This window comes from Myotis myotis, unplaced genomic scaffold (assembly GCF_014108235.1).
Source record: "Myotis myotis isolate mMyoMyo1 unplaced genomic scaffold, mMyoMyo1.p scaffold_m19_p_2, whole genome shotgun sequence".
Taxonomy (NCBI): Eukaryota; Metazoa; Chordata; class Mammalia; order Chiroptera; family Vespertilionidae; genus Myotis; species Myotis myotis.
The window spans coordinates 119,613,193-119,639,661 of NW_023416324.1; the positions used below are offsets into that span (position 1 = coordinate 119,613,193).

The 26,469-nt window shown below is 35.8% G+C and overlaps 1 protein-coding gene across 6 annotated transcripts in view; it reads right to left on the reverse strand.

Annotated features, from left to right (window-relative positions):
• The window catches only part of ROBO1 (roundabout guidance receptor 1), a 448,126-nt gene that overhangs the window by 45,709 nt on the left and 375,948 nt on the right, over positions 1 to 26,469 (reverse strand). For 4 of the 6 annotated variants that reach the window (XM_036349265.1, XM_036349266.1, XM_036349268.1 and 1 more), the window contains 8 exons: positions 21,634 to 21,755; positions 20,719 to 20,950; positions 19,681 to 19,802; positions 15,945 to 16,116; positions 12,573 to 12,770; positions 8,125 to 8,151; positions 6,684 to 6,726; positions 500 to 654 (listed from right to left, as the gene is read on the reverse strand). In XM_036349265.1, coding sequence (XP_036205158.1) covers positions 500 to 654; positions 6,684 to 6,726; positions 8,125 to 8,151; positions 12,573 to 12,770; positions 15,945 to 16,116; positions 19,681 to 19,802; positions 20,719 to 20,950; positions 21,634 to 21,755 — 1,071 coding nt within the window. The remainder of the gene's footprint in view (positions 1 to 499; positions 655 to 6,683; positions 6,727 to 8,124; positions 8,152 to 12,572; positions 12,771 to 15,944; positions 16,117 to 19,680; positions 19,803 to 20,718; positions 20,951 to 21,633; positions 21,756 to 26,469) is intronic. The other 2 variants (XM_036349270.1, XM_036349267.1) reach the window with 1 other exon arrangement.

Here is a 26,469-nt window from a genome sequence, read left to right on the forward strand (position 1 = left end):
ATAAAAGATGAATACACATCTGCAAAAGATGTATATTTCTCATGTCACCAGGATTTGCTTCTATACTATAAAAATGTGAATTTAAATTTCAGTTAATTAAACATTTTTATTATTGTTACATAGTTGTTATTATTACTATTAAGAATTTGATTCTCTTAAATTGTAGATTTATTCATATTTTGATGTTTTATTCCCGATATTGAAAATAATTAATTACCATTAAAATTATAACTGCAAACATTTTTATGAAGATGAAAACTTTTAGATAATTTCATTTGTCCTAATTTGATTCCTATTTTGGAGTTTATATTCTCCATACTCCCATCAAACACTGGGAATCATTCTTGTGGGAGAATAAATTGTGGAGATGTAGGGATGGAAAAAGTAAATAGGATAGACAGCTAAACCATACTCAGAATTTCACGAAAATGTTGATCAAGTTTTCCCTCCTAATGTAGGGAGGGAAAGAAATTTATCAAGATGTCTCTGGGTCTCTAACCTGGGCGACTGTAGGTGGTGAGGTTGCTATCGCTGTTCCCACTGCCTGCTGTACAGCAGTTGATGGAGCAGTCATTGTGATTGTTACCAGTATTAGGCCACGTGTCTGCCAGCCAGGGCTGGGCGGCAGGTTCACTGATGTTGAGAAGTCCTGGCCTGAAGAAAAAAATATATTAAGCAAATATTATATAAATAGCAAATAATATTTCTAATTCAGAATTTGAATGAATGATTTATTTCATTATTATCACAAATAATTCGGTCAACTATACTGAATGACATTATTATTCCTTTTATTTTACAGACAAGACAACTGTAATGTAATATTCTGTGATGCACCTCAGTTTATATAACCATAACTTTGTAAACTGGCAATGCTGTACTCCATCTTTAGTCACTGACTAAAATCAAACATGAAATTTAAAAATATAGAGACATGTTTTTTTTGTGTGTGTTTTAGTAGCTTAAAGAATTCCATAGTAAGATAGTTTGCATTTTCTCATTTTTGACCCCTTAAAAAGTCATGATTCTTCCCACAACTTGATTTGAAAAATGGAACAAGCATCTTCACTTAGACAATGGATCCTGCACAGTAAGAACATTTGCATATTTTTCTTCACAACAGTGTTTCAGAAATAGTGAGTCTGGGGTCTGTGACATTTTGCAGAGAGCCCATCAATGTTTCAGGGCACAGTTCTTTAAGCTTGCCAACATTTTCTGATGGGGACTATGTGAAATGCATAAATCCCTATATCAACAAAGGAAAGCTATTGAATTAAACCTGGGAAAACAAAGATGTCCACTATAAGAAATATCAGTGTTCTTTTTCTTCTTTGGCACAACAGATGTTAATCCTCTTTCATTATGTGTTGGGAATGCAAAGCACATCAGCAATTATTAATGGGAGCTCTGGACCAACAGGGCCAGAGATGCAAACTGGAGCCCCCGAAAGGCATTCATGACGCCCTTTCCCAACACTGTCAGTGTTTGCTAACTCAGCAGAGGTGATGATGCAGATGTGCTGTCAGACCTACAATAAACAGACTGGGGCTACAAATTCTGCAAAGATGTTCTTCATGGTTTCATTTTCTTTGTTCCAGTGCAATAAACATGCTTCTCATTTACCTGGGAAGCAAGAACCTGACATTCCACTCTCCGTGGTTCCTATGCTGACACAGTGAATTGAGAAAACTTATTATGCAAATGATCATTTGAGGAATAATTCACTTTATTTATTTTATTTTATTTTTAATCCTCAACACAGGATATTTTTTTCATTGATTTTTTTTAGAGAGAGTAGAAACATTGATGTGAGAGAAACACATTGATTGGTTGCCTCCTGCATGCACCCTGACCAGGGCCCAGGCCAGGGAGGAGCCTGCAACCGAGGGACGTGCCCTTGACCTGTTGAACCCGGGACCCTTTGGTTCGCAGACTGACGCTCTACCTACTGAGCAAAACCGGCGAGGGTGAGAATAATTCCCTTTAAATGAAGCATATGGATTTAGAATTTATATATCTATTCATATGTAAATATATGTGTGTATATATATATAAATAATAAAAATGAATTATTTGCACTTTGTTTACAATGCATGAGGCATTGTTCTGAGGTCTTAACATTTATCAACTCATTTAATCTCACAAATTTTCTACATGGAAGTTACTATTATTCAAACTTTACAGATGAGGAAACTGAGACTCCTGAGACAGGTGAAGAAATTTGTATTTGGTTATACAAAGTGAGGGAACAGTAAAGCTGGGATGCAAACCAAGTAGTCTGGCTCTAAAATCTACGTTTTAATCTAGGATACTATAAACACACATATTGGAGAGTGCTGAAATTTCTTCAAGCCCTCATATATTCTTAATAAAAGAAAGAGTAAGGAAAATGTCTGAAGTCTTGAAATTCAGAGTAAAGCTGTTAAAACTGAGCAAACTTACTATAAAAATTGTTGATAAAAACATGCTTTGAAGAGCAATGTTGCTGAACTGTAGAAAGTTAAAACATTTAAATGCAAGCTGTTTCACAGATATCTGGGGCCTTTGAAATAAATGTTAGTTACAGAAATTCTGCATCCATTAATCTTTTGCTTTCCTTATTTTATTTTCTCTTGAACTTAAACCATGTGTGTTATCACTGGAGAAGTTATTAAAAATAAATCTCTATATTTGGCACAGTAGAGATATAACAGGATGTTTAAAGTATGGGTCAAGTGGAAATTTTCCACAGTCTGTTTTACATTTTTCAAAAGGAATAGACAATATTTTTATGCTACTCTGATTCCCTCAGAACGAAACTTTCAAAGTTAATGTTTTGATATCATCATAGGCTGAAAGCACTCTTCATATCTATGGATGATTTCCAATGGGAAGTGGGATTAACAACTCACATCCTAGTTTTCAGTTTAGACTTGTGTTTGGAATGCTAATTATTTAGGCAAGAAGGTTAACTGTGCTTATTAGCTCATAATGAATCTGAAAATGCCATGTGCATATTTCAGAGGTCTTTGAGGAAGTCAAGGTCATATGCAGCTACTCTGATAAGGGTGTTACGGGGTCTTTTTAAACTAATAATCTCGTAGGCTATCTTTATGCATTTAAGATGGTCTAGTGTGCATAAAACAGAGCTAGCTACCCAAAAATAAGATGTGAAGCAGAAGCAAACCCAATGCCAGTTATAGGGATTAATATGTGCCTGAAATGTTAGCATGCAATAGATTGTCATATAATGTTAGTTGTTATATTTTCATGCTAACATTTCTGAGTTTCGCCTATTTCTTCCTTGTTTTCAAAAAGACAGTATTTATCAGGAAAAGGAAGACACAAGGACCTAAAAAAAAACCAAACAAACAAATTTATCATACAATTTACATTAGGGGGATAAATTTGTATCACAAAGGAAAAGAGAACAAATGAACTTAAGTAACCAGGTGGCAGTTACCTTTAATTTCTCTGCTCCTTTTACTCCAAGTATGACGATCACTCACCAAAACCAAAACAAAACAAAAAATACCTACTTGTACTCATAAACCACAAAATAAGATACCTCATGGTTCAGGCGCTGGGGAAAATGGTGAAGGAGCCCAGTGGTAAGAGTTGCTTTAGACTGTCTCCTCTTTCCATTGATAACATGAAAGACTTTTGAAGCCACGAAGAAGGGAAGGACAGATCTAAGAGTGGCCAATATTTTAAAGAGAAGCAAGCCTGAACGCACTTTCTCAACTCCCACAGCCAAAAAAAAAAAAAAAAAAATGTGGGGTTGGCCTTTTCCACCTGGTTAGCCTGACTTCCCAACTCCTTTTTTTTTTTTTAGACTTTGTTTGCTTTTTCCTGGTTTATGCTGTGGGTTGGTCTTAAGTAGGTTTTTTTTTGAAGAGGTGACTGGGATGTTTGAGGTAAGGAAAGCAAATGAATAGGAACAGTTACTTAATATTTCCAATATATTCGCCTGAGTTACATCACAAGTCCTCTTCTTTTTCAAGCTGAGAAGAGGTCTCTTTACTTACCACAATCCTCATTCACCCTTCTCTGGAAAGAGCTAAATTTACAATATGATTTTTAGCTAAACCTTCTCCTTTATGGGAGGGAAATGTCCAGCACCCCAAATTTTCTTTAAAGTCGACTGAACTTAGGTCTTCTGACATTCATTTTTTTCAATAACTCACACATTCCTTCCCCTTTTAGTTTTTGATGATTATCTTTCAAAGATCAATAATACTTCAGCCACTGAGAGACATGATCATATGCATTTCAAAATATTCTGGCTCCAAAAGGGTAAAGGGAATTCACATGAAATAGTCCAAGTTGAGACAGATGAAAGCAGGACTGCTGAGAGCTTTTGTAATAGATTAGGCAAGAAAGAACAAGTGTTTGAAGGGAAACAAAATAGTGATAGTAAAGGGGGTAAAACTTAGGCTCAACAAAAAGCAGTAACGGATGCAGGGAAGAGCATGACTGGAACATTTTGACTTAGGTATCACTAAGCAGATGAGGTAGGAGGTTCAGTGAGGGCTCCTGGAGTCTGAGATGCCTGAGGAAAGCAGGGATTAAGGAATGGACATGAAAGAAACGAGTGCAGGAGTTTGGTTCACTCCTCATTCTCTTACCATACTGGGTCTTAGACACACACACACACACACACACACACACACACACACACACACTCTCAAAATGGCTAGAAAATAAGACCTCTTCCTAATGTCCTCCTGATCCCTCTTATGCTGTTCTATTTTTCCCATATCACTCAACTGCTAATATTATAAAATTGATTTTTTAAATGTTTATTATTTATCTTCTATCTCCCCCACTAAGCGTAAGTTCATGCAGACAGGGATTTTTACTGACTTTGTTCACTGATATGTCTCAAGCAACTAGAACAGTGCCAAGTTACATGTTGGGTAGCCAATAAATACGTTTGATTAATAAATAAATTTAAAATTTTGTGTATGTATACACAAAACTGTCATTTTGAGCGCTGACTCTAATATACATATTTAGCTGCTCTCTCTGTAACATTTCAGCACCTTTTATCATTTCATGGGGAATAAAGGTGATTTCTATTTGGTATTTGAAATAAACCGGTTTTACTGCTATTCTATTTTTTAGATTTAAAAGGTTAATTTTGAATGGTTATTGGTGAGCTTTCCAAATAGAAAAATATTTCAGGAACTTTGTAAATTTTCAGCCCTTCCACAGAAACTAGCATTTGATACCTATGGGCTCCTGTCATTATTCTGATTTGATAACTTGGTCTATTTAGGTTGTTATTTCCTTTTCAGCAGAAACCAAACTTATACTGTGCATGTGTGTGCGTGTGTGTGTATATGTGTGTGTGTCGCATGTATTCCTCTGTGCCTGTGCTCATGCAGGGGCTAGTGCAGATAATATAGAAGCTGCTCAATAAGCACACTTTAATATGCTTTGATTAATGAGAAAACCGAAGTCTAAAGTCATAAATATATACAGATAGAGAGGTGGTTTATAGTCAGGCATTCCAGATTTACTCACAAGAGAATGTTCTTATGCCAGAGGCTGTTTCATGAATGTCTGGGCTATGATTTAGATGGAAATCCCCTGGATGCAAAAACATGCCCTGGTTTAATTCCTGAATCAAGTGGATTTATTCCTTATGAAGACCTCCCTAGCTTTTGGATCTTCCAGCGGCTGGCTTTGTTTCACAGGTATGCAAACAGGAAGCTGCAGCAGTACCTAGTAGTGCTTGTTGCTGTATTTGTACTGCATTGGTTAAAAGTTATCAACATTTCCATTTAAACCACTTTGTCATATACTAATTCAGTGATTTTGTATCAGATATACGTTCCTCGATTTCAGGCGCAATATCTTACTCATTTTTGTCTTTTCCAGGAACAGTCACATTACCCATCTGTACAGAGCACAGCAACAAATAAATTAATTAAACTTGAATCATAAAATGGTTTTTGTTGGAAGATTTTTTTCCTTACACCTTAAGCAAGATGTCAGTTTTTGAAAAAGAAAATCTTACTGTAGAAAATTCTGAAGTATGGCTCATATAACTTATATATTATTTCATCCCCTTTAAGCCACCTCTCACCTCAATTTGTAATTTCCCTGTGAATATATTAAAGTTCACTGAATAATAACAAAAAATTCATAAACATAGGATTGAGGTTCATTTTTATTATAGAAAAGAAAGCTCTGTGTTAATAAGCTACCTAGGTTTCTTCTTTTATTTCACATTTCCCTGCAATATGGACAGCTGAACTGGGCTGAATTCATAACAAGAACAAAAAACAAACATAACCCACAACTTATGAGCAAATGCTGTTTTCAGCAGGTTTTAAATGAACACCTTTTGTTTGATAGTGTCTGTTAACTAGTTATATTTCTTAGTCTTCATAAATGCCATCACTTGATTACTAAAGTCCTTTTAATCATCTGCTAAATCAGCAAGTCTGTCTTTCCCGGTTCAAGTTCTCCCTCTGGTGGTCACTGACTTTGATGCAACAGCTCTAATCAGGAACTGCATTTGTGTGTAAACAGGCTGGTGTCACAGCACAGCGGAGTGAAGCATTTCTGAAAGGTTTGAACAAATTTCACCTTTACCTTAAATCTTTTAAGCAAAGAGAGCGATGTCATCAAGGAAGACAAGAAGAAATATCTGGAATTCCCCTTAAAATCTACAAAACAAGCAAGATATTTACCTCCCTCCACTGCTCACAGCTTCGCCTCCTCTCTGATAAGTTACTAGAATGTTACCAAAAAAAAGAAATAAAAATTAATAGACATGTTTATATTTGTATATCAAAAGCTAGTACATTTATGAGCATCTTTCTAAAATGGAATGCATTCTCCCTTTCTACTTAGAAACAACACAAAAATCATCACAGAAATTAGCAGATTTCTAATTCAAGTAGTATTTTTTAAACATTGTATAGAATTAAATAAAGTTATTCTTATCAATGTATCCACAAGGTTGAGAACTAAGCAAAAGAAAATGTCAGTACACTCTTATTAAATACCTCTGTCATACATTTGTACAGTTGAATTCCCATAGATTTATATTTTCATTTTATTATTATATCATATCATTTTATAAATTTAAGTGAACTCTTAAATTGAGGGGAAAATTCCTATTAGACTATTTCCCCAGAAGTATGAGTAACAGTAAGACAAAGAGAAATGTTTAAATAACCCCTCTCTCTCTCCGCACACAAAGATGTATATAGACCACACTGTGACTATCAATTAATGCAATCTTTTCCTTATTGTGGCTTTTAGAAGCTCTTCTCATTATATTTTCATCAGGCATGTATATATAGCAAACATATATTTTAATGCCCTTTAAAGCATTCTCAGCTTAATAAAGTATGGGCATAAAAACCTAGCCACAACAAAACAAGATTTGCACATAGGCAACTGGTTAAGGAGATTAGCTTTTCTGTAACTACAGACACATTTTCTAAGGAGAAATGTGTTTCTAAAAGCTGCCAAATTCTGCTACTTAGAAGAACTCCAAACTGGGAATCTGCAGAGGAGAGATAACTGCTTCCAGTGATTTCAATAACTGGATTAGCAACGAGGAGGCAAGGCTCCAGGTACATCTCTCACTGGAAGTGACTGAGAGTGGAGGACCCACTTTGAAAGAAACAGAAGAGAACGGAATATCAGGATTCTGACTTAGGGAAAATGAAGTTTTATCTTCAGGTGTGCTGGCTATTTTGGTTGCCTTCAAGAATGTTGATTCTATGGACAGAGAACTGAAAGGGAGAGACATTTTTGTTGGAAAACCTGAAAGCTTAAGTTAAGGAAAAAATGTACTGCCAAGTATGAGATCGTCAATAAGATCATTAACGTGTTAAATCATGCCGAGGGTAGCTACAGTGTGTCTATCTAATGAAACACATGCATACAAGGCTGATGTGCCGTGTGCAATACGAATAAATAACTGCATTAAAGGCATGAAAAGCAACACCAACCATTTCTGCTTCAAAGGCATGCCTGACATGAGTAAATGAAGTATTATATTCCATTTAAGCCCTCTCCCCCAACTTCCTGCAGAAAATGAAATAAAAACTGAAACACAATAGTACAACACATGCTGAACTAACAAAGGAAAGGAGGAGGGTAAGTGCAAATATATACCTGTTGGTGTGAAGGTAAAAGACGGGACTGAAAATCAAAACAAAATATAAACCAGTTATTAAGCTGAAGAGAGAAAGGGAACATATCACATTAGTATAAATCAAGCAGACAGCTGAACATAAGACAAATGTAAATAACTAAGCCAGCAGCTCTGACATTCTGATATATGAACAAAACAGAATCTGAGGTTAAAGAGAGAACTTGTCTCTGCAGGTACCATTTTGAAGTGTCTGACATTCTAGTACGGAGGGAAATTGTGCTGGGTTAGCCTGTGAATGACCCTGCATTTGGTAACAGATTCAGCTCATGGCTTTAGTACAAACAGGACCCCTCTACTATAAATCATTTCCAAACAGTGGATGATGGATTCTTAAACAAGCATGATGGGGGTCTCACTTCAACCTTATCTAGAAATCTGAAAGTAAATGCTTATTAAAGCGGACTAATAGGCTCTTAAGTATTCATCATTAAGAGACAGAGACAAAGATTGAGGGGAGAAGAGAGAAAGAAAGCATGAAAGGGAGGGAGGGAGGGAGGGAAGGAGGGAGGGAGGGAGGGAGGAAGGGAGGAAGGAAGGAAGGAAGGAAGGAAGGAAGGAAGGAAGGAAGGAAGGAAGGAAGGAAGGAAGGAAGGAAGGGAGGAAGGAAGGAAAGAAGGGAGGGAGGGAGGGAGGGAGGAAGGAAGGAAGGGAGGAAGGAAGGAAAGAAGGGAGGGAGGGAGGGAGGGAGGGAGGAAGGAAGGAAGGAAGGAAGGAAGGGAGGGAGGAAGGGAGGGAGGAGGGAGGAAAAGGAAGGAAGAAAGACAGAAAGAATAGAAGAAAGAAAGAACTGGAATAAAGAGAACCATAAAATTGAACTATTTCAATGCCAAGTAATGCCTGACACCTTATTATATAAACAGTGTAAAGCTTCATTTTTATCATAGAAATTTGTGAATGGACAGAAGAAATGGGGAGTTTTAAACTTTAATTTTCCTATTTTAGTTTGTGTTTAGAGGCTTTCTAGGAGTAAGCTGAGCAATTTTTTTAATGCCACACTCTGGAAGCTAAACAATAGAACAATAACACCCTCTGAAAACCTTCGCTCTCTGCAGCTATAAATCTTAATCTAATCAATAATGCCTGGAATGGAGCTGCAGACCTCAAAAGTAGCAGCCTTGCCTCCCCCATTTTCCTATCGTCTCCAATTCCTCGGTGTCAGTTTACACTATTGCTATTTCCAGGATATTTCATGGAGGATGACTTATTTCTAAGCTCTTCACACTGCCCTGGTGAGGAAAGCAAGGACATCTATCTTACTCCTTGAAGACTAAAGTTTGCTTTTACGCAATCCTTAAATACACAAACTATAATATTGGTTAGCTATTGTGGATCAAAAAGCTGCCAAAAATGTATTTTCCACTTCACATTTGAAAATCTCCAAACAATTGACTTTAGGATTAGAGCATTTGGGATGCAAACTGGAATGCTACACCTTTATGGCTGTCACTTCTTACCAAATCACTCCATCTCTGGGCATACTAGAAAGAATGAAAACAAAAATCTCAATGCTATGGACCCAGTTTATACACTGGCCTTCGTCTGCAGCATGACAACCCCTGTTTTAAGAATCTATTGTTTTCTTTCAGATGGGTCTTGTCAGAGAGTCAATGTAATTTAGCTACAATAAAAAATACAGAGCCATAGTAACAAGTCTCCCTTAAAAAAAAAAAGGTACATTAGAAAGTAAAGCTATTTAAGCAAGAACAGAGTTCCTGAACATTAATTTGCTATCACAAGGACATAGGGAAAATATGAAAGGTCCTTGTCAGTATGCCTAGCTAACTGCTAGCCCTGGCTTAAGGAATTGAAGAAGAGATAAAAAGAGGTTGGTCTATAAGTGAACTTTTAACAGCATATACACCAAAGAACAACTTAATTCTCAAAGCTTCCAATAATATAGTACATTCTGTTTGCCCAGTGATGGCATAATATGAATGTGGACGGGGTGAAATGCCTACAGATAAATGTATGTGTGGTGTGGAGGGGGGCAGGGCGGCGCGGGGGGGCGGAGAGAGCACCCTATTTCCCAGTCACACTCTGAATTGATGGTTTATAAGCCAATAGGCTCTTTTACATTTATTTCTTTAAAATACTTCACTTCCTTTTTTTGTATAATTACCGGCATTGTTTCTGACATAGATAGTTTAAGATTTCAGGAGGCACCTTTTCTTAATTGCATAGAAATAGGATTATGAAAAAGTGCCGACAAGGCAAAATGAAGAAAGCAGAATCAAATGCTCACCAATTACATTTGTAATTATGTTCTACGAGTTCTGCTAGTTAAAAGGACAATGACATTAGTTTAATAGGTTTTGCAGAAAGAGCATATAGGCATTTGCCAGCATGCATAAAGAACATTAGTACAGGAAAAGAAACATTTCAGGAAGAAAGCTTTTCATGTCACATATTTAGATTTCAAGACAATACAAAACATTAAATTGCTGTAACTACACAGCTATAGCACTCTATTGCAATAAGAAATACAGGATTCCTGGAGAATTCAAGAGGCTCTACATCTATATGTTAATTAGTCACTTTTCCTCATTCAAATCAGATATTATCTCCCCCCTTCCCCCCTAACACTCTACTCAGCTCTTTCCAGGCTCCACAACGCAGACACTGCAAACCCTTCTCTGCATCGTTTTCAGTCGCAGGCTTTTTATGGTAACACCTGATATTGTTCTACTTTGTATAGAAATGAGCACCAGTGCTCCTTGTGGTTACATCTAAGCCAGCGGTTCTCAACCTGTGGGTCGCGACCCCTTTGGCGGTCAAACGACCCTTTCACAGGGATCACCTAAGACCATCCTGCATATCAGATATTTACATTATGATTCATAACAGTAACAACATTACAGTTATGAAGTAGCAACAAAAATAATTTTATGGTTGGGTCACAACATGAGAAACTGTATATAAAGGGCCAGAAGGTTGAGAACCACTGAATTCTAAGCCCTCATTTTCCATTCCACAAGAAGGGATACTGACATTTTGCTTCATCTCTAGAGTGCATACATATCTAGAAAACACTTGGGGATGTAATGCCATGGCAAAGGTATGGACACGACGAGATTGCTGTGCAGCCCCAGGCAAGACACATGCTGATTCATTTTACAGGGTGGGTGATGAATTCCATGCTGACTCTTTCTTGCCAAGCCCCTTTGTGACGGGCAGTACAAATATGTCAGACTGCTCTTCAGACTGTTTATAAGTGTATAGGGACATTCTAACTGGCACTGCAAATTCTTACTTTGCCATTTAATTGGTCAGAGAAATGACTTGGCCAACACATGTAGGAAATGGTCACTTAGGAAATATGCACACCTTTTATTTTATTTTTTTAAGGTTGGTGATGGTAGGGGGAGGAATGTCTTTGATAATTCTCTTTAAATTTGCACTGCGGCAAAGCAAAAGTGTTGTCTTAAATTAAGCAAAGGCCCTTAACCTAGGGTGAATGTATTATTTGTCATCCAAACCAGGGCCATTTTGAGAGAAACAGGAGCACTATAAATATTTAGTTGGACTAAAGACATAAATTGGACCATCCCCTGAGAACTGGGCCTTGGATCATCTCAGCCACGGCCCGTGTCTGAGGCCCAGAACTGATGAATATATTTGGGAGTGGGGGAGAATTATACATCCGCAGTGTTATCAAATCTCCTCAGAGAACAAAACGTAAGTTATCCATCTGCAGAATTTAAGGATATGTGGCAAAGGCGTCTGTGCCACATATTTGGTTTATCCACAAAATTATAAATAATAGCAGGCAAGTAAACTTTATCTTCTAAAACTGTAAACATATCTGTAACAAAATCACCCTCACTAATTAACAGCATATGCACAGTCAAATCTGCAACTTTAAATATAACAATGAAAAAGTACTACACCTCCTCTCTCTGCAACCTGAAGGACCTCATTCAGTCACGTATTTCATAGTCAAAAGAAATGACTATTTTATAAATAATCAGAAACAACCATAAAAATAATGATTTTACAAGTAACCTCTTTAGCTTCACAAAGGCAACAATGCCACCTTAAAGCTGTGTGAGACAGTTCAAAGCTTGTATTTATAACTTCTGTGGCAAGGAGATTAAAAAGTTTCCTTGAGAATATAAAGCAAAAATGTCATTCCCTAAGAGAACCAGGGGATGGGAGAACACCCAGGCAGACCTACCTGGGAGAAATATATTTTACAGGAACTGGGCCTGGAACTGATTAGTCCTGTATGTAGCATTGCTACTCAAAGGAGTTAACATGCAGATGTCATGATAAAATAAAAGCACTATTGAAAATCCTTATGTATTAAAATGATTTAATAAGTATATATACATACATAATTTGCATTCACATATTAAGACAAGAATTATGTCAACATAGTAAAATATAAAAAACTTAGGAAAGCTAGTACCTTTCCTGATACCTGCGTAGGTACTGGTCAGCCCATTTCTCTTCTTGCGGTGCCGATAGAGCCAGATGCTGAAGACCATGAGGATGACCCAGCAGGCCGCCCCGAGGCCCGCGATGAACGCCGGCTGCTTCACCACGTCGGAGATCTGCTGAGCGAGGCTCACCTGGTCCTCTGGTGACACGGGGTTGCCATGAGAATCTGAAAAGCCATCTTCAGATTAATTTGGGTTTAAAACTCAATAAGATAATGAACTCATAATTTATATAACATAAAACTGCCATCATTATTTTGTTAATTTTTGGACAATAGCTTCCATTTCTTAATTTGCAACACCAGCATTGTTAGTTAAAATAGTTCCTGAGATTTTCAGCAAAACTATATTCGTTTTATTTATTTTAGTTCAAAACAAATATGATATAATTTTATGGAATTTATTTTAAAGCAAAGGCAATGGCACACAATTTCCATTTTTTTACTCCATAAAACTGTAGCTCATTGCTTATATTAAGTTTCACAGGAAAGTGCTGAGGTAAACACAAAAGTACAATAGTAAAAAATGAAATACTCTAGTGTAAGTATACAAATAAGGGGTCCCCGATAAGTAAGTCTAAGAAAGATATACTTTCTCAGACTTCCATAGAAACCCTCAATTATATGTTCTAAAAAGGGTAAGTAAATTTTATTTCCTGTATAAGGTAGATATTGAAAAAAAATACATGCTGTGTCTTCCATCTCTCCCATCACCACCCACACACCCCACCCCACACAGACTATATTCTGATTCTTAACTGTCTTAGAAACACATTACTTGAACCTATGTTCAGAAGGGCCTATAAAATTCAGGATTATTAAAAAGCAATGATAAATGAAGATAATGCTACCACTGAACAAAGTATAAATAATCTTTCTTTTGAAATAATAACCACCACAAGGAACACTAAATATGGACAAGAATGATCATGTGTTACAAAACAAATAGGCTTATGTTTTCTGACAGCTATTTTGATTAAAAAATTAAAAATTGATGGAACTTATGGCTATTAAAATTTACTTATTTTCTATTTATGTTTAAACTTACTAAGATATTAATTTTTCAAGCCCACCATTTCATCGTCACACAGAGCCGTCCGGAATTCTACAGAAAACTGGAAGCTGTTGCTCTGTCATCAAAGCAATGCCCTACTCTGCTGGCCCCGACTGCGGCCAGGCTGGAGGACGGCCAGTGGGCAGCGTTCCCACTCTGTCTGCAGTGTGAATGTTCTCCCCCCACAACATCTGGAGAAGCAGGAAGGTGTTTGCCCACTTCTTTACGATGGGGCTTTCTTATGACGGTTATATAATCTGACTCTGAAAATCTCCTGCTATTACAACGTGCTTTAAAATAGAAACATTGGTTCCATCCCCCAATTTTTTTTTTTTTCAGAAAAATAATTGGTATAACTCACCATATCTGAGTAACATTTCTCAAACAGAAAAATAAATCCTACAGATTACCTTTCCTTATTACATGATGCTGCATTCATATCTGACACGGTCGGAAAAAGCAGCAGCATTCAATGGGTAAGAAAACAGCCTTTGGAAAATAGCAGTGGCTTCTATGTAAAATGATTAAATTGCTACGTGTGTGTGTGTGTGTGTGTGTGTGTGTGTGTGTGTGTGTGGTTTTTATTGATTTATTTTTCTCTCTTGAACAGAATTTCAGATTTTATTCTATGGAGGGTCAAGGCTGAAAAACCTATTTTCACAAGCAGTTACCTGCCTTCAACTGTTTGTTGACTGAAAGTTTTATTTCATGTTCCAGACCCTTTTATCTATGGTTACCCTAAGAGCACTTCATCTTCTGAAAGTTCGCCATGCAGACCTATTCTTTTATTCCTACACACCCTTTGTGTTTACTGGGCTTGTGAATTCCATGGCTATCGGTGCAAGGTTAAGGTGAGCAGCTGTGGGTTCAACGGAGACAGCCAGGAAAGGTTTCACGCAAGCAGCCAGATGGGCTTCACAGAACACAATGCGGTGTGACTAGTGGATTAAAACAGCCGCTCTACCTCTCAGTCTTTGCCTCATGGCAGCTGAGGCTATACTGAGATATGGAAAAAACCTGGGGCACATTTATGATTTCAAGCAAACCATTTGTTCCGTAAATCCTATGATTTAAATCTTAAAACTAAAATTCCAGTTCATCTTTGAAAACCCAGGACTATAAGTCATATGTTATCAAAATAGGTAAATGACATCAACAATAGGGTTATCACAATGTAACTCATAAATTCAATTTTAATAAGTTAAAACTGATATTGCACAAATCTGGGCAATCATTTGAGTAAAAAAGTCCATATTTAAACTGTTTTCCCTCATATCTTATATAACACTGTAATTTTGCAATAAATGAACCAGAAATAAATCATGAAGCTATTTTCACATAAAAGTTTTATAAATCAGCACTGTTTTCAAATGCACAAAGTATAAAAGGTAACCCAAAAAGCAAATGCTGGCCCATGGTTGTGGCAGATATCTGATCCTTTTCCATAATTTAGCAACTGACAAAATATTACTAATGCCTAATTTCTGATCTGGAACAATCTAACACAAAGTTGACATATACTTCTCAGCATCTTTCACAAATTAAATGTCACCTCTTAATATCTGACCCTCTCCTCTTCCCTTTCCATTTGCAATAGTATTTTGTGGCTGTTTTTGATGTTTGTTTTAAATTATATTGGTAACCACTTCCTAATTTGTATCTTATTTCATGCCACATTTTCTATAGTGAATTTTTGTAATGAAGGATTTTGTCAGTTTTTTTCCTATTCATCTTTTAAAGCATGCACTTAACTTGATAAATAATTAGCATATAAACATATTTAAATGTACTCTGGCATCTCAATCTACATTTTGTTATAAGAAGCAACCATAATTTTAAATAGACGAAAATGGTAAATATAAATTGCATAATGCTATAAACTTCTAATGCTTAGTATAAGCTTTACATGGAAGTTTGTTTTATTTTAATCCAAACAATTGCAATTTTCATGAAGGTGTACATTGTGTCTTGTTCACTGAGGTACCTTTGGTGCTCAATTGTATTTTTTGACTAGATGAGAAAATTTAATAGGACAGGATTAGGATCATACTGAATACGGACAGTGTTTTTCTTGGAAAATCATTTAATTTGCGCTTGGATAAATTTAAGGTTAGTTGTCCTATATATTAAATCTAACACCATCATATTGTAGCTGCATTGCCACAATCCACATTCTATTCAATTTACAATGGTGGCTCCCCTACATGAAAATAAATAAATAAGTAAAAAGAAGAGGCCAAAGGGAAGAGTGATATATACTCTCAACCTGGATCTGCGCCAGCACTTACCTAGTTGGATAAACTGCGGCTCGCTTTTCACCCCTGGCCCAGCCCCAGTGCTGGCTGCCACCTCCACACTGTAACGGATCCCGGGGACCAGCGAGGGAATGACCACAGAAAATGTGGAACCATCCACCGTCTTGTTTATATGGTAACGAGTTTCATTTCCCAAACACCAAACCTGTCAGAAGAACACAATGAATGTTACTCTAGCAAATTCTTTAAGTTAATGCAAAGATCAACATAGTATTGTGGCTTTAGATCTAGTCAGAGTTCAGATCTATCATGAACCTAATTCGGGGAGTTTCCGAAATCTATTTTGCCTAGGATCTAGTTCTCAAAAGACTCTTCTAGGCAAACCTAGTGTTAGTAGAATCTTCAAGACCTCTTGAAACTTTCTCAAATACATTGTTTTTCCTTTAAGCATTTTTATAAATATTTTTATTGTTGAAAGAATTACATATATATCCTCCTCTTCCCCTCCCTCATAGACCCCTTCTAGCACGCCCCCATCACCCACCCCAGGCCTTCACCACCCTATTGCCAGTGTCCATGGGTTATGCTTATATGCATACAAGTTCTTTGGTTGATCTCTCCCACCCACCCCACCCACCCCCACCTTCTCTCTAAGATTCGGCAGTCTGTCCCACGCTTCCATATCTCTGTATCTATTTTGTTCATCAGTTTATTTTGTTCATTAGAGTCCACATCATATGATAAGGTGAATCTATAAATTTTTGCTTGAAGACACTAGTTGCTATGATAACATGTTTTTTTTAAAAACAAGAAATCATTTGCAAAAAAAAAAAAAAATAAGTTCCTAGCAAAAAGCTGTGCACATCTTGATAAAGAACAATAACGTATCTACCATCAAGTAGCATTTGCACTCCTAATGTGGGCTAGGTGTGATACCAGATTACCAGATATCACAAAATAAAGATGAGGAAGAAACTCCAAGTCTAGCACTTTACTTCAACAGTTCTCTGGTATAAAATTACCTGGTGCTATCACCTTTTCCAAATAACCAAAACCAAGAAGCAGTGATTTAAAAAGAGACAGAGCTTACCTTACATAAGTATGGTTATTAAAATATAACTAGTCCTGGCTGGGTTGCTCAGTTGGTTGAGCATTGTCCTGTATACCAAAAGGTTGAGGGTTCAGTCCCAGGTTGGGGCATGCATGGGAAGCAACTGATTGATGTTTCTCTCTCTCTCCCTCTCTTAAATCAATAAAAACATCCCCAGGTGAGGAATATATATATGTATATATATATTGAATATAAGAAGAATCATCCTAGGATTTTACTCAGCCTATGATATGTTGAACTATTAACAATGGGAGAAAATTAGCAAACTGATCTTGTAGTTAATGTGAATATTAATTAGTCTTTGATAAAATATTAGATTATAAAGAATAACATCTGATATGAAAGAAAAATGTTCTTATAAGAAAATTATTATATATCTCATTAACTTTGATAACGGCATTTGTTATAGGAAATTATTTTCAGGAAATAAAGATTTATGCTCTACACTATAATTCTTAATTTAAATTTCACACTAAAGGATTATTTATTCATAGGGTAATCTTTGGCAATGTCCTAAGATCTGGGTGTGGTGCATGACAGTACTTGAACTCAGTTTCCATAAGGAAATGATCTAGGAAGTAGTAAAACATGCCCTATGTTCTTTATGAATCAAGATGTGGGATTAGCTTCAAGTATCCTATTGTCTAATAGGAAATGGGATTTAAAATAAATCTAAGAATATCAGTGTCCTCTATCACGAGGGCAATAACCTTTACTTTATCTTTGAAAGTTAATATTATTTTAATATAGCTTCAATGCATAACACCAGCAAATGGTCAGATTCTATACCAGGATCTGACCATTTGGAAATAAAGAGTCCTTTGTGATTTTTTCCCCCCCAATTACATTACGCAGCTGAACCAAAGCCACAGACCGATTTTGTACCAGTCAATCAGGTTCAGAAAGGCATTTTATTATTTTAAATTGACCGTGAAGTTAAGTGAAATCCACTCTTTCGAATTTCTTCAGGAAAGAAATGAGTTCTGACTCTTAGGGGAAAATGCCTACATTACACAATTTTGCTGCAGAGCTGAGACATCACCTCATTTTAAATCCTTAAAACCCTTCATAACAGTTTATTTTTCTGGAATGAACTGTAGAATCCTGACACTCCCGGTATTAAAATAACCTTGAAACTCACAAGAAGGCACTTGAAACTGTCGAGACTTTTATGTTTTAATGATTCAATTACCCTAGAAGATCTAATTTAAAATATTTAAGAAATCACTTGCCAAAAAAGAAGTTCCTTGAAAAAAGTCTTGAGAAAGAACAACTTATCTATCATCATCCAGCATTTGCTTTTATGTATTTAAGTATTTTAAATACTTTGAGAAAGTTGCCCTTTTAAACATGTGCACAAATTTTCAGTTTATATATTTTTTAAATAATTTAAAAATAAAATATTATACCTAAAATTAAGCTCAGTATATATGGTTATTGTGAAAATCATTTGCTACTCCAAAGAAAATTTATTGTCTTTATTTGGGCCTTAACCAAGAGCGCACAGCATAAACACTCAGAAAGATCTACCAAGATATATATGCAAGGGCCCTATTATGTAGACCTACTAAATCAGCATTTCTGAGCATGGTAGACAGGCATCTATATTTAAAAAATAAGCTACAGTGATTCATATGTTAGCATGTAATTATCTGCATAAGGTAAATGTGTTTACCTTCTTAACATCAGCTTCATATCAACAGTTACAATATAAAATATTTAGATATGAGATAATCTACTAGTAATTAGAAAAATACTCAGGCATCATAGAAATTTTAAGCAGGATCTAGAGAAATACATTTTTTCCACTTGAAATATGTTTACATAAGTGTTGAAAAAATACACATAATATCTTTTCTATTGTGATTGTCTTGCTTCTAATTCATTTATCCTAACTCATTTAACTATACCATAATACAAAACAAATTCATTGATAGGATAAATGTCATGTCCCTAACTTAGTTTTTATTCTTCCTTGGTATGCTTAATATATATTTGCACAAAATCATTCTATATAGAACTCTCTAAATGCAATAAGTAGAGAGGATGACTTCACAGGTAAAAATAATTATTCATAATCATTAGATTAAATCCCTTAACACTATATCACATTAAAAAATTCATTTAAACATACAGAAATTTATATTTGAATTTCTTCTGAGACATGAAATATTGCTTAGAAACTGAAACAATGTTTATAGATAAAAATTATTTTCATGTACAGTAAATGATTTTTATCTTATCTCTAAAGTTCCAAGATTTCAAGCATAAATACTAAAAAAAAAAAAAAAAGGACTTATTTGATAGAATGTGACTCATAGCCAATTCGATAGGGTAACCTATACAACATATATTTAAGTTATTTTTAGGGCAAAAATATTAGCATTTCATTGGTTGTTTATGTGGTATGACATCAACCTAAACATAATGAGATGAAGTAGATTCTCTCTTTTAAATTAATGTTTTTCAAATAGTTTAAGAATTAGTATTCCACAATTACTGAATAAACAGGAAAATATTTTAAAACAATTTTTACATACTGCTATTCAGACCAGCAGATGGCGCCAAACATCCATGCACAATGCAACCAAGGTTTCTTTTTCTTTTCTTTGTAGGGGAAGAGGTATGTCCATCAGTAAATTACTATAGAGGGATTACCTTGTACTCTTGGACCATTCCATTTTGAGTGTCTTCTGGAGGAGGCTGCCAACTAACAAGAATTGCAGTTCCATTTCCATCATTCTTTGATACAGTTACACTTTGAGGTGGGGCACTGGGTGCTATTAAATTGTTTCAAAAAGTGAATATATTATCAGTGGCGTTAGAGGACATTAAAAGCAGGCACTTAAAATGTACAAATAATAACCATATAAAATTTATATCAATATACGCATATGTTTTAAAGAGGCATCTCATACCAAACTAAGTATTTCTCAATATTACTAACACATTGTTACTGTGAATGTTTCATAACCAACATTACAGAGATTATCTCCACAAAAATTCCAAGGGAAATCCCTATTTCTTTTATCCTGCTACCTTAGTCTCATGTTCTCTAATAAAGAGTTTTAAAAGTATGAAGATGAATGCGTCATCCATGATAGTAACTATATTCCATCATTTATATATTCAAAGTAATAAAGACATTTTAGGGAATGTTCTGGAGAATAGTTGTGACATGTAACCTTTGACCTTTATTTAAATATTAACTTTTACTTTCCAGTTATAGGGTGGCCAATCATACTGGTTTGTCTAGAACTGAAGGGTTTCCAGGGACATGAGTCATAAGTATAAAATGCTAACCCTGGAAAGTCCTGGGCAAACCAAGACATTACTCACCTTATTTACAAGTCATTACTCAAGATAACGTTTAATAAATGAATGGAAAATAATGCAAAGGCAAGCAAATTGAAAACATTTCCACCTTTAAATGTGAATTTTTTTTCTGAATGATTAAATATATCTATATATGATATTAAGCAATACAATGTTTCACATTTGCACATTTTTCTATAAGCCTCTACTAAAGCAATTTATAGTAGTTCTAATTAAACAAATTCTATTAGCAAAATATGATGTTCAATATAAAAAGAAAGTTAATGTCACTATTAACATAAAAAATTTTCAATCGTGTTAATAAAAGCCTAACAAATGTACTGTGCAATACATAGAAATCACACACTTCATTATACTTGCCTTCTTCCAGGGTTTTGGCAAATTTAATTTCACTGTCTGCTCCTTGAAATTCATTAAAAAAAGGACGAGCCTTAATTTCATAGTTGACTCCCTTTTTGAGATCAGGGATAACCACGCTATTTTTGGTTGGCGTTCTCACTTCAAAAACTAACCACTCCGACTCCCCATGGTTGGCTCCAGACGGCCGATAAAGAATTTTATATCCTTGAATATACTGAGACTGTTGGTCCACCTATTAAAATGACAAATAAAAGTATAATCACTAATATCTTTCTGTTGGTTTATTAGAAAATTATGAAAATTAAGTGTAAAAAATATAAAAAATTATATTGGACTTCATTCTGTGGTCTTCAAATTTACACAAAGCAGAATACTAAAAACAGAGAACTACTTTTGTAATGTATTTCATTTTTCACCTTAGTATATAAATTAGGTATTAATTTTGATGCTTCATGCAGAAATGTAAGTCATTAAAGAACTTCTGTGACAATATCTGAAAAGATGTCTCTCAGTGTTCGGGGGGATGAGGAAAAATGTGTTTACCAACTTTCTAATTTTTAAAGCCTAATTAATGCTTAATGTAGAACTACGTATAAGTTAAAAAATGTGATCATCCTATCACAAGTTTTATCTTCATGATTAATACTCTGTGTCTTCCCTCTAAGACTGGTAAAGTTCATTATTGCAGCATAATAGATAATATACACAAAAATAAACTTTTCTCTGTTTAAAGCCAGTCTACAGATACCATCATAAAAAGATTACATTATAAAGTTATTGGTGGAGTGAGCAACAGATAGCAACAGATATAATTATATATATATATATATTGCATTTTTTTTACATAATAATTTCCCAGAGGTCACCTGCATATTAAAACCATGATCAAATACTGTAACAACAACAATGACTCACTGTCCAGTGAACTTCGATTGAAGAGGAAGAGAGGATGGTTGGGTTGTGGAGGTGCAGTACAACATCTCCCAGTTCCCTCTGGACCTGCTTGTGATCCACCCCCTGACTTGTTGGGGGAACATCTGCAAAAACCCAAGAATACTGTGTCAGATCTTACACAATGTTACTGACTTGAGGGAAAACTCGGCAAAACGATCCTCTCATTCATTTCAACTCTCAGAAAAGAAGAATCATTGTGACTGGGAAGCCAACCTGTGATACAGAATAAAATAGGAAAAAAGTGACCTTTTTATTAGGAGGATAAGGAGGTATACAGATGATGTACATGTAGATGTAGATAGATATAGATATAGATATAGATATAGATATAGATATAGATGATATAGATATAGATATAGATGATATAGATATAGGTAGGCAAAAATAATAGTGGCAAGCAACAATATTTCAGAGCTCCTCTTACCAGGTAATGCTTGTTTTCTCTGAAATTGAGCAGCCTAGTTAGTGCAATCTCCACTTAGTTTGTTATAAACTTCTGTAGTGACCCTAACTATGAAAGAAAGAGCCTGAAATTGCAACTATGGGTGGGTAATGTAAAGAATGGAGATAATAAGCGAAAGCAAGCACAAAAAAGAAGTCAGACACCTTACATATTGTAAGAAGAACCTGGATGTCTCCCAAATTAGGTGATTAAGTTAGTGGCTATGATGGGGGAATACAGAAGCCACCAGTAAAACAGGATAGGATAGGATAGGATAGGATAGGATAGGATAGGATAGGATAGGATAGGATAGGATAGGATAGGATAGGATAGGATAGGATAGGATGGGACAGGACAGAATAGAATAGAAAAGGGTAGAAGAGAATAGGGTAGAATAGAGTAGAGTAGCGCAAATCTGATGAAAAAAGGTACTTATATTTCATTGATGATAGTTTGGTTTAGTTTAATTATAGTGCCACTGCAAAGAAGGTTTAACAACAAGTTTTTAACCTGAAGTACACCAACATTTTAGAAAGGAGACCGAGAACAGAGTAAAAAATAGTGTTCGTTTATGTTGCATTTTTTTCCCAAGAAGAAAGGATTGTTGTTTTTTTAATCTTTATTGTTGAAAGTATTAACATATGTCCCTTTTTCCCCCCATTGACCTCTTCTAGCCCACCTCCTCCCTCCCCATCCCAGGCCTTCACCACCCTATTGTCAGTGTCCATGGGTTATGCATATATGCATATAGGTTCTTTGGTTGATCTCTTCCTACCCACCAACCCTCCCCTGCCTTCCCTCTGAGGTTCAACAGTCTGTTCCATGCTTCTATGTCTCTGGATCTATTTTGTGAATTAGATTCCACATATGAGTGAGATCATGTGATACTTGTATCTCTCTGACTGGCTTATTTCCCTAAGCATAATACTGTCCAGGTCCATCCATGCTGTTGCAAATGGTAAGAGGTTTTTTCTTTCTTTTTATTGCTGCATAATATTCCATTGTGTAAATGTACCACTGTCTTTCTATCCACTCATCTGCTGAAGGGCACTTGGATTGTTTCCAAATCTTAGTTATTGTAAATTATGCTGCTATGAACATAGGGGTGCATGTACTCTTCCTTATTGGTGTTTCTGGTTTCTTAGAATATATTTCTAGAAGTGGGATCACTGGATCAAATGGGAGTTCCATTTTTAATTTTTTGAGGAAACTCCATACTGTTTTCCACAGTGGCTGCACCAGTCTGCATTCCCACCAGCAGTGAACTAGGGTTCCCTTTTCTCCGCATCCTCGCCAGCACTTGTCCTTGGTTGATTTGTTGATCACAGCCATCTGACGGGTGTGACGTGGCACCTCAGTGTCCTTTTAATTTGCATCTCTCGGATGATTAGTGACCGAGCGTTTTTTCATGTGTCTCTCGACCTTCGGTCTGTCCCCTTTGGAGAAGGGTCTACTTAGGTCCTTCGCCCATTTTTAATTGGGTGGTTAGTCTTCCTTTTGTTAAGTTGTATGAGTTCCCTGTATATTTTGGAAATTAATCTCTTATTGGTTGTATCATTAGCAAATATGTTTTCTCATGCAGTGGGCTTTCTTGTCATTTTGTTGATGATTTCTTTTGTTGTGAAGAAGTTTTTTATTTTGATTTAGTCTTATGTATCTATTTTCTCTTTTGTTTCCTTTGCCCTGGGAAATGTATCCATAAACGTATTGCTATGTGAGATGTCTGAGATTTTGATGCCTATGGTTTCTCCTAAGATTTTTATGGTTTCACGTCTTACAGTTTAAATCTTTTATCCATTTTGAGTTTACTCTTGCATATGGTATAAGTTGGTAATCTAGTTTCATTTTTTTGCATTTATCTATCCAATCTTCCCAACACCATTTATTAAAGAGACTGTCTTGAGTCCATTGCATGCTCTTGCCTCCTTTGTCAAGTATTAATTGAGCAAAATGGCTTGAAGAAAAGATTTTGTTAAATTTAATAAAGTTATTATTAAATAAAAATAGCCATTTCTATAGAGATGTTCTAAATATAGATGTTTTGCTTAGTTTATAAGAGCTAAAGAGAACACTGGTGAAAAGAGGAGAAAATAAAATTGTGTTTTGCATCCAGAATTCTCCAGAGAATATTGTATGTGGCACATATATTCTAGATTATTTGCCATCCATAAACAACAAACACAAGCATTTTAGTTTTCTGAAAGATTAAATACTTTCAAAGAGCTTACTGTATAGATGGCAAAAACATGAATGGAAAACGAGGCTGGTGAGTATCTTTGATGGAGTCCAGGGAAGACAGGCGGATGGGAGAGAAGACCGACCAAGCACTGTCCAACACTCTGATAAATAATACCCTAAATAAATGGTCCTTCCCACCATGGTAAACAGTATGGAGTTTCCTCAAAAAATTAAAAAATGAAACTCCCATTTGACCCCGTGATTCCACTTCAAGGAATATATCTTAAGAGGCCTGAAACACCAATAAGAAATAATATGTGTACCCTATGTTCATAGCAGCAAATTTACTGGGACTATACATTTAGAAAAATAACTGAGATGATTTCTGTTTTTCATACTTTATCCTACCTTAGAATACCTTTGGCTAATACTGGTCCTCAGGCTACCTATGATCACAGCCTGTAGACAGAAAGCACTTGGTTGTCAGCTTCCCATCTCAGGCATACTTCATTCTCTACTGTCTCATTTGCTCCTGTAATGTCAGCTCTCTCCGGTCTCCAGGGTACGACTAAATTACTTGGAATAAGACAGACTTGGGCTTGCATCCCAACTCAACAACTTTATAGCTACCTACCACTGCGAAGATTTTTGGACTTCACGTATCTTCTTCACACGTTAAGGTGATGTTGATGAGCTGCTTCTGAGGACTGCATTTGGTAAGGCATGCAAAGTCCTTCCTTTGAGAGCAGGGATCTCTACATACAGAGTGTGCTCATAAACATTGGTTGAGTTAAAATGATTTAGTGTATGGGAAAGACACACATTATTTCAGCATCTGAACATATTCTCCCATATGTAAGCTCCATCCTCAGGGATCCTTCTGCCCTTTAGGAAGTTTCTTTAAACAGGTATATAAACCCTTTTTAAAGGGTTTAAATACTGTGATTTAATTGCAATCTTCAATTTCTCTAGTTTGAAATAAACTTGCCAATTAATACCTTCTTGGAAATAACTAAATTCCTTGGCCTAGTGTAACCATTTTGACAACAACAGTTTAGAATGTTATTTTAGAAAATTTCCTAATAGAGAAAAAAATAGAAAATATTCCCTAATAAGGTAATATTGAGAAGTTCACAAATTGGTCCTTTATTGTTCTTATTCTCCTCTGCTACCTGGAAGAAATATATTGTAAATGGTCCTTCCCAATATTCAGAATTACAGTTGGAGGAAATCTCCAATGTGATTCTATCCAACTCCTTCCCCCCAAATGGGAACATACACACTCTCTGAGGGGAGAGTATTCAGGCCCACTTCGTCATGTGTAGTTAAGGTCTCTTACCATCTCTACCTTACCCATTCTGCACATTTGGTGTTTGTGTACATACTCCTTACAAAATAAGGATCACAAATACTGTGTGGACAGGATGTGCAGATGAAGAATAGCAGAAACAGTGGCAACAACTACCTTCACCGGAACAATGACCACCACCACTCATCTTCCTTGCATTATCAAATTTTGTCTTTGGGAAGACATTTTGATTATCTTGTGATGTGGCTGTAACTCCAGCTGTGACAAAGGTCTACCTGACTCCTAACTGGAAAGCGTGCCCTCTATTTTTGCAGCTCTTACTTTTGACCCAGCTCATTCATGGGAATAACATTTTTGCAGAAATGGTTACAGAAATTATGGTTGCTCCTATGAATCAATTTTCAACGTCTTTTCTGAATTCACTGTAACCTTGGCTCTTACCTTCCTGCTTACATGTTCTGCACCCCCAGTTATAGTTTTCCTTGTTCTTCCCCAGATTCCTGCTATAGAAAATATTAGTGTGGCCCTCAGCTGGGCTTCAATGTATCTCAAAAGCAGTCTGAGATTTACACAATGAAATCTTTCCCAATTTTACTCCCAACTCATTGCTCCTGTTTTGTTGTCTGAAGTTAGAATAAGCATATCTTTTTCACATGATAATCTTTTTAAATGTAATGAAAAAAACATCATGCTTTCTCTAACTTTATAATCTTGAGGGTTAATCCAGGATGCTTGATTTCTTTTCAAATATGTGATTTTGACTCTTTATGCATACCCACCAACAATCCTCTGTCCTCCTCTTAAAAGTCTACCTGAAAATGTGGTGCTCAGAAAGGAACACTTACTCCATTCGTGATCTGACCTGCTC